Genomic DNA, 15,894 nt, shown 5'->3' with positions numbered 1-15,894 from the left:
TGCATTGGGCTCATTCCAGAGTCTCTTGTCAGCCTGACTTCAAGAGACAAGAACAGGTCTTGCTCTTCACATTTGGGTTGCTTCAGAAAGATGACTTCACTGATGGTGATCAAGAGGGCTGATCCTTCAATAGCAAACTAGTCCTGCCAAGTACTCAACCTCCCCTGGACGCTACTCTTAGTCCTGAAACTGTATTTCTGTCTTCCTCTCTCATTTACTCATTAGGACTACAATTTCCTAAAGCAGTCATAATGTTTAGGCTTTTTTTTTTTTTTACAAGTTAGAGCTGAATCAGAGCCCTTCACTCCAGGCTGCCATCAGGCGTCTCTTGTCTCCTGTTTGCTCAAGAACCTGGCAACCAGCAGGCCTAGGTTTCAGTCCTGATCTCTGCTCTCTGGTTCTACTCCAGTTTTGTCCCATGCTGGTGTCTGTCATGCCTCTGAGCCTTTTTATGTGCCAGCTGTTCTATCTAGCATTGCTCTGTGTTTGGAATAGAGGGAATGTTGAAGCATGAACCCATTGCACCATCTCACCAGGAGTTCTGGATAGATTTGAAAAGTACTAAATAATAATGATATTAACAAACTTAATCCAAGTCCAACAAGAATGGCTGTGCTTTTCTCGACTTATCTAGTAGTGTCATTCATAATACCTTATTTGAACATTTTAATCTAAACCTGCTGTGACAATTTCAAGAAAGGATTTACCTGGGAAGTCACTTCTACTGAAACAAAGACAATTAAGTTTAAACTTCTCAAGCTAAATTGATAGCTTAGAACACTTGGGAATAAATATCCTCATGGACGGGTCTTGCAGATTTTGTCAGTATCATCACGATTTCTTTTCTTTCTTCAAGTATTTTTATGGGCTGGAATTGTTGAGTTATCATAGGTTACTGATACAGTTTGACAATTGTCTATCAAACTTAATTTTCAAGTTGGAATAAAATGATGCTTTTAAGAGTGTGTCTTTCTACTGACTAAAAATACCAGCTCTGAGAATTAAAGTGATGGGGTGCCTGGGTGGCTCAGTCAGTTAAGCGTCTGACTTCAGCTCACGTCATGATCTCACAGCTTATGAGTTCAAGGCCCGCATCGGGCTCTGTGCTGATAGCTCAGAGCCTGGAGCCTGCTTCGGATTCTGTGTCTCCCTCTTTCTCTGCCCCTTCCCTGCTCACACTCTGTCTCTCTTTCTCAAAAAATAAACATTAAAAAAATTTTTTTAAAAATGAATGAAAATTAAAATTAAAGTGATGCTTTTCATTGAGTCATCTTTCCTGAGGTACTAGAACATCAATTCCCACTAATAAATATTATTATTGAGCTGGTGCTACATGTGAGACTATGCTTAGCCCTTTAACTGGAGAGTACAGGGGACACTTTTTAGAAAGAGTGATCAGGACATACACAGCAACGAAAGCAAAATGAAAATAGAAAGCAGTTAACAGCTCAAAATAATAACAACAGAAATGCCATAAGTCCAGGCTTCATTGGTACAGATAAGCATTATAAAAATAAGAGATTCCTTTAGTGCATGGAAGTATATAAAGACTGAAAGAGTAGAGTCTTGAAATGTTTTAAATTTTCATGTGTCCAGTAAAAACTCATTCAGCAGAGTGAGATTAGATCTATAAATGGGGCATCAGTAAGTTTGGCATTGGAACAGTGAGCAAAGCGGTTTGCCTTTCACTGGGAAGTTTGTGTAAGGAGGCAGCACAGACAAACTTAGAAAACAAGGCTGAAACCAGATTGTAGAAATGGCTAAGATCCCAGAAGAGATGATCTTTAAGCTTTTTCAAGAGGTCAAATAATTTTAAGATATACATTGGCAAGATAGATGATATTGCAAACCAAGTGAACTACTATATCGAATAATCTAACTCTTATAAGAGGTATTTGTAAAAAAAAAATGAAAACGTATGTGTGTGTATATATATATATATATAAATATATATATATATTCATGCATTTATATGTGTGTTTGTGTATATACACACAATTTTATCACCATTATTTTGCGTTGCAAGGGGCTGAGCATTCATAAAAGATGGCAGTTTTAAGGTTTTAAATAATAGGTTGAGATTTGCATACAAAGCTGATAATACAGATCTAGTGTTGAAGCATTATTTTGAACACATCTACTTTTGAGAATACTAATCCATCCATATTCCTTCACCCAATTTCCAGGGTGACTGATAGTTTAGTTTTCAAGTTAGCTGTACAGTGAAGAGCCCTAAACTGTATGAGGTGTAAGTCCTCAACTTTGGCCCAAATAGGATTGAAATACATAAAAATACGTAAGCAAATAAACTGTTTCGATTTAGAAAAAGTTTTACTTTTTCCCTTTTATAGAAAGTTTTCAGTTAAGAGTTAAAAAATATTATGAAATTTAAAACTAAAATCGTAGTTTCTATGGCATTTAAAACACTATAACATTAAAGCTAATGGATATTTATCAACTTCCTTCTAAAAGCAGGTGGCAAATTATGAATGCAATCAATATTTATTGAAACCCACACAGCAATGGACATTGTTCTGAAAACAGAAAATAAATTAAATCATTACTTTCCTTCTCTCCTTCACGTACCGCATAGACAACAAGGACAAAAAATAGCCTAAATAATCTATATATAAAATTTATAGGAAACCAGGATTTCAAAACGTTTCCCTGGACAATATCTACTTTTGCCACATTCAAACATAGTTAATGTCTATAAAAACACTTATTTCAATCTGTCATCATAGAGGTTGACACTCATTCATACAAAAATAAGCCAGGTAACACAGAGCATGCTGTGGCTTTTAGTTCTTTCACTCAAGTGTTAGAGATACATTAAACAGAAGCAATTCATGAATCGTTTACTGGAGTTAAATTTCCCTAAAACAAAATTCCTTTTATAGATTATAATTGCTGCTTACAAAATATACGCAAAAGTAAAGTACATGTGACTAGGGGTGTGTGTCCATTTACTATTAAGATGAAAACTCACGTATGCAGCCCACATTTCTAAGAGCAGAGCGATGTGGTCTTGAAACCTGAGAATGAAGGCCATCGGTCCTTTAAGGCATATACGTACCCAGTACAGGGAAGGATGGATTTTTACTCTCTCCTTAAACTAAAACAAACTACTACTCTTACTGAACTATCTTAGCAGTTTGAGTAAATTTTGTAAAACTCTAAAAACAATTTAATGGGGAAAGAGTATTAATTTATTATGAGTATTATGCGATGCACCATAATCATCCGATTCTTCAGTATCTCTGTAAAAGAGACAATCACCACGATTTTCATGCTGAATAAAACTGAGCAACGCTTTTGTAAGAAGCTGTCGAATGCAGAGGGATAATCTTTACAGTATCATTGATTGAAAAGTACCATAGGATGCTGGAATCCCAGCTAGTATATTTAAAGGCTAATAATAAAAATATCCTGATGATAAAGGTTGATTCATAAATCTGAGGAGTGTGACCCATTGTAAATCCTCTAAATGGCACTCAACTACATAAGACACATCAACTACTACTGGAATATAAGTTAAAGTTAGAAAGCAGGCAGACTGTCCACTTCCCTATCCTTTTCACAGTCATATCCGTCAGTGACGGATAGCTTCTATGTGCCTCTCCTCAAACATTCTGCAACCCCTCTCTCTGTTCCGGATCTAAAGGATGAACTATAAAGATATATCAGCATGCTTCTTGCCCACTAGCTACTAGTTGGGTTTGGCTGATGTGTAGAACCAGCAAGAGATAACATGGAGGGAAGAGACTGGAAGATCGCTAGCTGTTCCCCAACCTTTTATCAAGCCATACCTTTTTTTTTTTAATTTGTTCTAGTTTTATTTTATTTTTTAATATGAAATTTATTGTCAAATTGGTTTCCATACAACACCCAGTGCTCATCCCAACAGGTGCCCTCCTCAATGCCCATCACCCACCCTCCCCTTCCTCCCATCCCCCATCAACCCTCAGTGTGTTCTCAGTTTTTAAGAGTCTCTTATGTTTTGCAAGCCACACCTTTTATCAAGTAGCTCTCTCTGATTCCAGGTTAAGACACATCTTCCCTTCTCCCACACGCTTTGGTCTATGGGTGATAACAGCTCCTGCTTTTACCATTTGTTGCAGTTTCTTTATGCATGCTAGTTCCCTATGTACAACCTCTTTATGAAAATATTCTCAAATTTTATAACATCTATGTGCCATGTATGTCTTGTCAGGATATTGACTGACACAAGATCTGATGAAATGGAGGAATATGGGTAAGAGGAGTGCCCCTAGTTAGGTACTCTGTTCCCATATAATTAAACCATACTTATTTTTCCCTTCTTTATTTCTTTTTTCTTTTTTTTAAGGGAAAGGAGATATTTTTGGTAAAAATGTACCCCTTCAGTTTATTTAAAAAAAAACATGTTTCCACAGGAAAGACTATGGAATATGAATTATTTTTAAATGTTGAACTCATCTCAGGTTTGCATAAACGTTCTTATAACTGGAATATTTATCTTTGCAAGAATAAAAGGCCTTTAAAAACCAATTGCTATTGATTTCTCTGCTTAAACTGTAACCACTTCAGAATCCTTATTCCTACACCACATTTAAACATGTGCAGGCCTCTCCAAACCAAACAACCAACCAAAAAACCTCTTATTTTGTCCTAGATCACACTGTAGGTGCAAACTTATCGAAAGGGTTGTCTACAGTTGATTTCTCTCCTTGCCTACTTTCTCTACAAAAGATTGGCATCAGAATTCTGCCCTTTCCATCCACAGCAAGTTCTCTCTCCAAGCTCACCAGGAATTATGTGTTGCTTTTCTCGATTTATATATTTTTAAGCCTAAGCTTACATGATCTCTCAGAAATATTCCAACCTGTAAATACTCTCTGTACTTAAGGCTTTCTAAATTTCATTTATGGTTATTATTCTCTTTTTTTTCTGGCTTGTGTCTGTGACCACATCTCAGTGTCTTTCAATGTTTGCTTTTTCTAAACTGTCCGTCACCTTATGTTTTCCTCTCTATATTATCTCATCCACACCCACAGCTTCAAGCCTTGTATGTATACTGAAGGCCATGTGTCTTCTATGCCTTCCCCTCTCTCTCTCCAGAGCTCCACATATCCATCCTGAATACATTCTGAACATTTCTGTGCAGATGTGCCACAAATGTCACAAACACAACATGTTTAAAAATGAAGTCACAATCTTCCACTAAGAGGTACTTCTCCTCCCATTTTCCCCAGCTCAGGAGAAATGGCACATTAGCTGTCCTATTGCCCAAATCAGAAACTTGGAAACTCTTGATCACACACTCTTCTCTTCACCTGAGTGTCTCTAAAGCCTAGTCAAAATCTTTACACATTGGGTTACCCAGTCAATTCTTTTATACTTCAGTTGTGATACCTCCTAACCAGCCCCCTCCTTTACTCCAGTGTATTCTATGTACCACCTGAACCGCAGCTGGTAGGGGCATGATGGGCGAGGAGGGACCCTTCAAGATCTAGTCCTGCTCATCTCTCCAGACTTATTTCTACATTTCTCACCATAAACTCTACACTAGTTATACCAAATATGCTTCAGGCAAACAACTTTTTCTCTATTTCTGGAACATTCTTTTTTTAAATACTTTTTTTCCATGTTTATTTATTTTTGAGACAGAGAGAAAGAGAGGGGGGCAGAGGGTCCAAAGCGGGCTCTGTGCTGACAGCACAGGGCCCTATGCGAGGTTCGAACTCACAAACTGTGAGATCATGACCTGAGCTGAAGTCGGATGTTTAACCAACTGAGCCACCCTGGCACCCCTATTTCTGGAACATTCTTTAGGGCAATCAAGCATCTCTACCTCACTTGCCTAATGACAACCGTCTTTCCAAATTTGCCTCTGTGAACATTTTTCTTATTAAAATTTACAGATTCCCCAGCACCACGGTTAGGAAATACCCTATGTATTCAATAACCCTGCATTTATCTCTGTCACAGAACTTATCACATTTTATTTTCAACTATCGCTTACTAGTCTCCTTCAGGAATATATACTGTCTTTACAACCTGAGTTGGTCTAATACCACATCCATCTGTATCATTAATGGCCAATACAATATGTGGCATAAATTACGTAAATGAGAGTTTATGAATGAATAAATGAGTGTGAGTTAAAAAAAAACAAAACAAAACATACCCTTCTAAATCAATAGGTAAGCCCAGAATAAAACAAAACAAAACAAAAACCAAAAACCAAAAAACATACCTTTAATTGTTTGGTAAACTGTCATCATTAGAGGCTTTTATTCTGTAAATTTGCCCTAGCATTTTTACTGCAGTTTATTCTGACACAGTTTTTTCTATAGAGTCATAACTTAATTAAATATTTTAGAGAGGGACAGAAGCAATACTCTCATGATACCAGTCTATTCCTAGCATGGGCTTATTTCCCTTTAGGAAGAGAACTTCCTATGTTCCTACCTCATCAAATGCCAATTTTGCAACGAGTGTCTGAAAGTATAAGGATACTGTACTTTCCTAAGCTTCTATTTAAATAGCATTCTTATTTGAAGTCAAATATCATATGACTATATTGAACTTAATAAGATTTCTATCAACCAAATTACATTAGAGTCCTCATGGGAATAGGGATAAATAATTTGGCAGGCTTTCTCTTCTTCATTCTCTTCCATTTGTTTACCTTTCTCTAAGAAAATATTCTAAAACTTGACAGGTTGGCTTTATTACAGAAAGAATGTCACAGGAAACAACAGGAACATGGAAAACCAATCTCTCAGCCTAAACTAGGAAAAGAAGTTCACTTATTTAAGACTGAAACCTTTAAATATCCAAACGCTATCTCCTCTTTCTTGAATTTGTCTGTACTCCTTTTCCGATAGTTTTAATTCCTGATGTCCAACCTAAACAAGACACCGAAATAGCCTTATATTTCTTTCAGTATCCACTCTTAACACTCATATTTCAAGCTGCTTTTTACTACTTAAAAATAAAAAGTGGCCATTAGCATGTGGTTTATGTAGTTCTATCACTGCCAACTATGCCAAAATATATAATATAGTATAATATAAAACCAAACAAATAATTAAATGTTAGTGGTGCTGTGACTCACCATGCTTTCATGATCGCCTTAATGATTTGTGAAATTACTTCATAACCAATACTCTTCCTTCCCTATATGAAATAGGATAGTTATAATAAAAGTAGAAAGTACAGAATGCAGGACTGAGGATTTCATGTATTCTCTCAAATCCTCACCGTCCTATAAGGTAGGTATTACATGAATGATGACTGATTCTAATAACTTTTCCAAGTTTGCATAGGTAATAGGTGACAAGAATGAGATTCAAGCCTATGACCTTAGGATTTACTATTCTATGGACTCTTTTTTTTTTGAATTTTGTAACAATTATTCTTTTTTAATGTTTATTTGCTTTATGAGAGAGGGGGGACAGAGGAGGGACAGAGAGAGAGAGGTAGGGAGGGAATCCAAGCAGGCTCCAGGCTGCCAATGCAGAGCCCGACATGGGGCGTGATCCCACGAACCATGAGAACATGATGTGAGCCAAAATCAAGAGTTGGATGCTCAGCAACTGAGCCACCCAGGTGCTCCTATTCTATGAACCTTTTTAAGTTTCTTTATTTATTTTAAGAGACTGGGGGTGGGGGCAGAAAGATGGAAAGAGAGAGAGAAAGAATCCCAAGCAGGCCCTGCACTGTAAGCATGGAGCCCAACACAGGACTAGAACTCATAAACCATGATCTCATGACCTGAGCCAAAACCAAGAGTTGGACACTTAACTGACTGAGCCACCCAGGTGCCCTTCCATCCCTCCATGAACTCATAATGACATGATATCTACCTACATAGTGGTCCAGGTCCAACCCCTAACTACATACCCCATATAATACATACATATATATGTGTGTGTGAAATAAATATATATAAATTATATATATATTAAAGTGAATATTTGCCTAGAGTCCTGTACTTGAGCCATCTTCATAAATATTAATAACTACATGTCTACAATCCATTTCCATAAACATTTGTTAAAATGATATCAAGTCCCATTTACAGCTGCATCAAAAAATACCTAAAGGGGCGCCTACGTGGCTCAGTCGGTTAAGTGTCCACCTCTTGATTTCAGCTCAGGTCATGATCCCAGGGTCATGGGATGGAGCCCCGCATCACGCTCTGGGATGAGCATAGAGTCTGCTTGAGATTCTCTCTCTTGCTCCCTTGCCTCTCACCCCTGATCATGCTCTCTCTCTCTCTAAAATAAAATTCAACTTAAAAAATATATCTAAAAGTAAATTTTTAAAAATTTTTTTTAACGTTTTATTTATTTTTGAGACAGAGAGAGACAGAGCATGAATGGGGGAGGGTCAGAGAGAGAGGGAGACACAGAATCCAAAACAGGCTCCAGGCTCTGAGCTGTCAGCACAGAGCCCGATGCGGGGCTCGAACTCACGGACCGTGAGATCATGACCTGAGCCGAAGTCGGACGCCCAACTGACTGAACCACCCAGGCGCCCCTCTAAAAATAAATTTAACCAAGGAGGTGAAAGATCTGTACTCTGAAAACTATAAGATATTGATGAAAGAAATTGAAGACAATGCAAATAAATGGAAAGATATATCATGTTCATGGACTGAAAGAATTAATATTGCTAAAAGGTCCAAAATACTTAAAGCAATCTACAAATTCAATGCAATCCCTACCGAAATACCAATAGTATTTTTCACAAGACTAGAACAAATAATGATAAAATTTGTATGGAACCACAACAGACTCCAAATTGCCAAAGCAATCTTGAGAATGAAGAACAAAGCTGGAGATATCACAATGCCAGATTTCAAACTATACTACAGAGCTATAATAATCAAAACAGTAGGGTACCAGCACAAAATCAGATACACAGATCAATGGAATAGAATAGAGTTTAGCAGTAAGCCCATGCATATACAGTCAACTAGTCCATGCCAAAGGAGACAAGAGTACACAATAGGGAAGAGACACTCTCTTAAATAAAGGGCACAGAAAGATGGGACAGCAACATGCAAAAGGATAAATCTGGACCATTTTCTTACACCATCCACAAAAATAAACTCAAAATGGATGAAGGACCTAAATTTAAGACCTGAAACCATACAGCTAAAAGAAAACATAGGCAGAAACTTTTGGACATTCGCCTTAGCATATTTTTCTGGATTTGCTTCCCCAGGCAAGGGAAACAAAAGCAAAAATTATTCATTAGGACAACAGGAAACTAAAAAGCTTTTGCACAGAGAAGAATACTACCAACAAAACTAAAAAGCAATCAATTTAATGGGAAAAGATATTTGCAAATGATATACTTGATAAGTGCTTAATATCCAAATATACAACTCAACACACACACATACACACACACGAATGATCTGATTAAAATTGGGCAGAGGACCTGAATAGAAATTTTTGCCAAAGAAGTCATCCAGATGGCTAATAGACACATGAAAAGATGCTCACCATTACTCATCATCAAGGAAATACAAATCAAAACTACAATGAGATACCACTTCACACCTGTCAGAATGACTAGTGTAAAAAAGACAAGAAATGACAAGTGTTGTTAAGGACACAGAAAAAAAGGAATGCTTGAGTACTGTTGGTGAGAATGTAAAATGGTGCAGCCACAATAAAACAAAAAATAAAACAAAACACAACAACACAAAAAAATTCCCAAGAAACAGTACAGAGGTTTATCAAAAAATTAAAAATAGAACTATCATATATATGATCTGGTAATTTGGCATCTGGGTATTTACCTAAAGAAAACAAAAACACTCATTCAAAAAAATGCATGCACCCTATGTTTACTGAAGCATTATATACAATGCTTCAATGTTTCCATTATATATGGAAACAAACCAAAAGCCCATCAATAGATGAATGGATAAAGATGTATATATATACAATGGAATATTATGCAGCCATAAAAGAGAATGAAATCCTGCCATTTGTGACAATATGGATGCACATAGAGTGTATTAATGCTAAATGAATTAAGTCAGATGGAGAATGACACATACCATACGATTTCACTCGTATGTGGAATCCAAAAAACAAAACAAATAAAAACAGAAACAGACTCATAAACACAGAGAACAAACTGCTGGCCGCCAGAGGCGTGGGGGTTTGGGTGTTGGGCAAAGTAAGTCAAGGGGATTAAGAGGTACAAGCTTCCAGTTATAAAATAAATAAGCCACGAGGATGAAAAGTACAGGAAATAAAGTTAATAATAACAACTTTGCATGGTGAAAGATGGTCATAGCAACCACAAAAAAAGATAACAAACACATAGTAGCATTCCCCCACATGAATGGCCCAGATGTAAATACAAAAGGAAGTCAGAGAAGTTTAACAGAGATTAGAGTGACTACAAACGGAATGTTTCCAGATATGCTAAGCAAGGTCTACATGCTTTGTTTAGTAATACAATACAAACCACTATGTTACGGATGCTAGGATCATGGTAAGACTATAGACAAGTTTGTTTCACCTGTCAAGCTCTCTTTATAATTTCTAAACTGCATTTCTTCCCTGGCACACTGAGTTAGTGAAAATAACTCACAGCAGCTGGATTCATCTTCATTAAAGTGACAGTCAGGCACTCCATCACAAAGCAGGAGGGATGGGATACATTCACCGCTCGAGCACTGGAACTCCATTTCACCACAACGCTGAGAAGGGGGGCTGAGAGAACAATCCATTTCATCAGAGCCATCTATGCAATCTTCCTGTCCATTACATTTCCCTGAGAGAGGGACACACTGGAGTGTGTAGATACAAGAAAATTGATCGGCTTCACAAGGTGATGGCTGTGGTGCCACAGGACCTAAAGAGAGAGCAAGTCATTTTCGTATTAGGAGAATCATCACCCTGTTTAGTGTTGAAACATCATAGGATACATTTGTTCTTGGGTAAAAATGAAACATTTTGATAATTTAAGTAATTTAATTTCCAGTGAGGAATAATATGAGCTCTACAAAACATCCAGATGCTATTAGAGAATATGCCTCGTCTTAACCTCAGAAACAACATTTTTTTTTTTTGAAACAACATTGTTAAAAATGACACATTGAAATTAAAGAAGAATTTTTGGTTTGTGCATCTTAAATTTGACCACTGAGTCAGGTTTTCCCTGAGAGTAAAGACATTTTACACAGTAAGTTAAGCACTTTGGAAAGCTGAATTCATCATTTTAGAGTTTTGTGAAGGGATTGTCATACTAGTAAATGAGTCAGTTGGATCTGAGCCACATTATCTTCAAGGTTCCTGCCAGTGCAGGATTTCATCTTGCCATCCATTATGATTTCATTGGTGCTTTAGATATGGCAACGCATGACCTTTGAGCTGTCATCAGGACCGAAGGTCAAAGAGCAGTGTGACAAACCCAAAGGTGACATCTACTTCTGTGACTCAGCCCTGACCAGGGTGTCAGAAGCCAAATTTCCCAAGTTGGAGGCACAAAAGTTTTTAAAACCTTGAAGATAATGTGGTTCAAATCCAACTGACTCATGTTACAAATGAGGATACTGAGTCCCATAAATTTTGGGTGTCCAAAGACATAATACTAGTTTAATAAATTTTTGACACATGAAAGTATTCTGTAGCAAAGGTTTAAATCAACTCTAAGCCAAAACTTAAAGCATGAGCAAAGAATGTTGACTTGCTGCTGTTTTCCGTGGTCAGAGAATATACATAATTACACTAACATGCTGGACCATTATTAGTGGAATGGTCCTTACACTTCATATTGCCTCTGTGACAGTTGTTGATGGGCTCATCAGTATATTAAGGGAAACAAATAGGTAATAGCGGGGATCAGTTCAGGAATCGCTTTGTATTCTTTACATTTTAAAACAACTTTTATTTATATATTAGTTAAATTACATATAAGATTATATGTCTTATATAGAATATATATATGTAAGCTATATATTCTATTTAATATTATATAAGAATGATCTGTCTGATGCATGAAGATGGTGCTGTGAATTCATTTGAACTTAAATTTCCAAGTTCCTCTTCCTCCTCACTCACTCAGTAGTGGTAATGTATCTAGAATATATTTACACCCAAACTCTGCAGTGAAAGCCATATATTTCAGAGATCCTTTCATGGAAACCAGCATATTTAACTGGGGTAAAAGTGTGACTTTGAGACATTATTACCATGTTCTTATTTAACGACTAACAGGTCACAGCAGCACATACAGTTGTAGGGCTCAGTGTAAACATCCTAAACTCAAACTGAGAAAGTAAATTAGATTTAAATTTTTACACCTTCATGTATGTATGTGTGTATGTGTGTGTGTGTGTGTATCCCTTTATATATTTTTTCTATACCCCTATATATATAATTATATTTATATAATACAGCTCTTATAGTATTTAACCATGGTCAGATAGTTTATTTTTTTTCTTTCCATTAATCTCACATTTCAGAAAATGCGACAATCCTTTCTTTTATTTTTTTCTAAAATATTTTATACACTGAACTCTTATCTTTATGAACTCACTGAAGGTTGAGAAGTTTGGATAAACTCTGTGTATGATAAAAATTCAGAATCAGATTTAGTTATACATCTAATACTTAGCTAAGGTACTAACCCTTTCTGGAAAAAAAAACATTAAGGAAGTAATTTTACTCCCTTCATGATTTTTTACTCTCCTGTTCAAAACAGTGTGCGTGTGTGTGTGTTTGTGTGTGTGCTCTGTTACTTTTTTCTTTATATTAGATACAGAAATACAAAATAATCTCTTTTATGTGGAGGCAGTGATTCCATTATTCTAGAATTATTTATATCAAAAGGTAGTCAGAACTCACTTGTCCTAGGTCCTTCTTTACAGGGAAGCTGGTGGGCTTATATTGACTTTCATGGACTCTTGTCTTGTGCTTCCCAGGTTCTAACAGCAAGATCAAGGTGTTAATTCCCACAGCTCCTGGGAAGTTTCCCAACAGTTCACAACTGAGTCCAGCCCCAGGAATTTCCCTCTAAAGTTATACACCCTCCGAGGATCATCTCCATTCACTGTCTAGTGCTCTGGGGATAAAATGGCCCGGCCCCTAAGCCTCGGTTTGGGACATCTAGGAAAGGGATGGTGCAGCCCCAGAACTCCCGTGACATCGTCTGAGGCCCCTACTGCACCTGCATCTCAGCCCAACTGTCCCCCTACCCAGACCAGTTTCCTCCACTTCGCAGGGGGTGCTGCTCACACAATTTCCAATAAACCTTGTGCATGAGAATCTGTGCCTCCGAGTCTGCTTCCCTGGGAACCCGACCTAAGATACTCTCCAGCCATCAAAATGTATTTTGTTTTAAATTGAATTCCCCTAAATCACATCTCAGATTTTCCACTGAAGTATTTCTGATGCAAGAGGAACATGAACTTGCATCCCTAGGGGAGTCTAAATAGGCTCTTAGCCAGAAGCAGTTCTCCACAAGCTCAGCATTTCTCTTAAGTCTCTTGTTTTCTCTAATGAAAATTCTGTATTCTACTACATAATATATCCATGCTTTCTTCATATAAAAAAAAAAAAAAAACTTCCTCCAGGTATTCAAATGAAACAAGTACTCAGGGAAGATATAGTGTATTAATCTTCTGAATTCAATGCATTCTGCTCTATAATCCCTTTGAGAAGTTAAAAAAAGTTCTCCTAAAATTTTAATAACGATGTATTTATTCTTGGGTGTCACCCATGGAGTTAGCTAATCATTACAGGTAATGTAATTCTCATATAATTCTGTAAAAAATGAACAATATTGGGGTGCCTGGGTGGCTCGTCGATTAAGTGTCAGACTTCAGCTCAGGTCATGATCTCACAGTTTGTGGGTTCGAGCCCTGCGTCGGGCTCTGTGCTGACAGCCTGGAGCCTGCTTCAGATTCTGTGTCTCTCTCTCTCTCTGTTCCTCCCCCACTCATACTCTGTCTCTCTCTCGCTCTCAAAAATAAATAAAACATTAAACATTTTTTAAATGAACAATATTAATTGTTCTCTTTTATAAACTGAATATTCTCAGTACCACCTTACATACATATTACTAAATTAAAGAAAAAAAAAACAAACAAAGTCAATCTGAAAAGGCTACATATTACCACATTCTAACCGTATGATATTCTGGAAAAGGTGAAACTGTGGAGACAGAAAAATGATCACTGGTTGCCAGGGGACGAGGCGAAAGAGGACATAAATAAGAGGGGCGCAGGGGATTTTTAGAGCAGTGAAATTATTCTGTATGACACCGTAAGGGTGGACACATGCCACACCATAGGCTGAATGTGTCCCCCCAAATTTCATGCTGAAATGGGATGATATTTGGAAGTGGGGTCTTCCGGAGGTGATTGGCTCATGACTGATGGGCTCATGAAGGCAGAACCCTCATGAATATAAAAATAGCTCTTGCTACTTGCACCTAGTGAGGACACAGTAAGAAGGCATCATCTAAGAGAAAACAGCCACAATATACCTCAGAATCTGAATTTTAGCCAGTAACTCATATCTGATGTTTGACTTCTGAAATTTCTATGTTCTGATTTCTCCTAATCCCTTTAATTTAATTTAATTTAAATTAATTAATTTATTTATTTATTAAAAATTTTTTTTAAATGTTTATTTTGTTTTGAGAGAGAGCGAGCAGAGGACGTGCAGAGAGAGGGGGGAGGCAGAATTTGAAGTAAGCACCAGCTTCTGAGCTTCCAGCCCAGAACCCAATACAGGGCTAGAACCCACGTGCTGGGAGATCGTGACCTGTGCTGAAGTTGGCCGACAGAGCCACCCAGCTGCTCCTCTCCAAATCCCTTTTAAAATTCAACATTTAGGGGCCCAGTCAGTTAAGCGTCTTGTTCTTGATCTCAGCTTAGGTAAGATCTCACAGTTCGTGGGTTTGAGCCCCACACGGGCACGCTGCTGTCCGTGCGGAGCCTGCTTCGGATCCTTGTCCCTCTCTCTCTGTCCTTTCCCCACTCATGCTCTCTCTCTGTCTCAAAAATAAATAAAAGCGCTGAAAATAAAATACAACATTTAAAATATGCGATACTTTGACAAATGTAGGGTGCATAGGTCAATCACACTGGCCCATGACTTACCACGCCCGGTGAGCTATTTAGTCGGGTTGTTTAGAAACAATGGAACTGAAGTGCAAGGCCAGTGAACACACGAGGGGAGGAATACCAGATCAGCCCCAACCCTAGGAAGCTTCCTTGGAAATGTATGTTGTTCACTATGTGAGAGAGTTACTCTGCGGGACAGCATAACGTGATAAGGGCAAAAGTGAAACCAGGAAATCAAGCTGAAACAGCACATTCAGTGCCCAGAGTGTCATTTTAATATGCCCCAAGGAGCATTGTTAGAATAGGGGAAAAAATGAAAGAAAGTAAGAGAGATAGAGGGCGGTTGCTCACAAATTGGAGACTGTGAAGGAGGGAGAGAGAGAAGCAGGAAGAGACACTCCAAGAAAATGTGGACTCATTTTGACAGTACAATTCACTGTTGAATTTAACGTTGTTTCTTCTTGTTGTTGTTAAGCCAACATTCCTGAGGCTGTATCTGATTAGAGATATTGACCAGATCTGATGCTGGGGCAGGAAGGGGTAAAAGGCTGCTGTGAAAATTTAGTGTACATGCATGCACACACGCACACGTAGACACACTAATATACTCTCTCATACTAGCTGTAGGGGAATGGTTCTCAAATGAATTACAAGCCTAAAGTGTGCTGGGATCAATAATAAAGTCTATCTCAAGTTGTAGCTTGCAATGGATTTTCTCTCTGGATGTTAGAGCTGATTCAAAGCTGTACCAACAATAAAGTTACACTCACTCGCTGTACCCCACCAAGTATGCTTCCTCTAGT

General features: G+C 37.6%; 1 protein-coding gene across 2 annotated transcripts in view; it reads right to left on the bottom strand.

Annotated features, from left to right (window-relative positions):
• The window catches only part of MALRD1 (MAM and LDL receptor class A domain containing 1), a 776,428-nt gene that overhangs the window by 140,660 nt on the left and 619,874 nt on the right, over positions 1-15,894 (bottom strand). For both annotated transcript variants that reach the window (XM_078450377.2, XM_078450378.2), the window contains exon 35: positions 10,609-10,872. In XM_078450377.2, coding sequence (XP_078306503.2) covers positions 10,609-10,872 — 264 coding nt within the window. The remainder of the gene's footprint in view (positions 1-10,608; positions 10,873-15,894) is intronic.

This window comes from Panthera onca, chromosome B4, assembly GCF_046562875.1.
Source record: "Panthera onca isolate mPanOnc1 chromosome B4, mPanOnc1 haplotype 2, whole genome shotgun sequence".
Lineage (NCBI taxonomy): Eukaryota > Metazoa > Chordata > Mammalia > Carnivora > Felidae > Panthera > Panthera onca.
The sequence above is the reverse complement of the archived record's forward strand: the minus strand, read 5'-3'. Positions and strand labels throughout refer to the sequence as shown.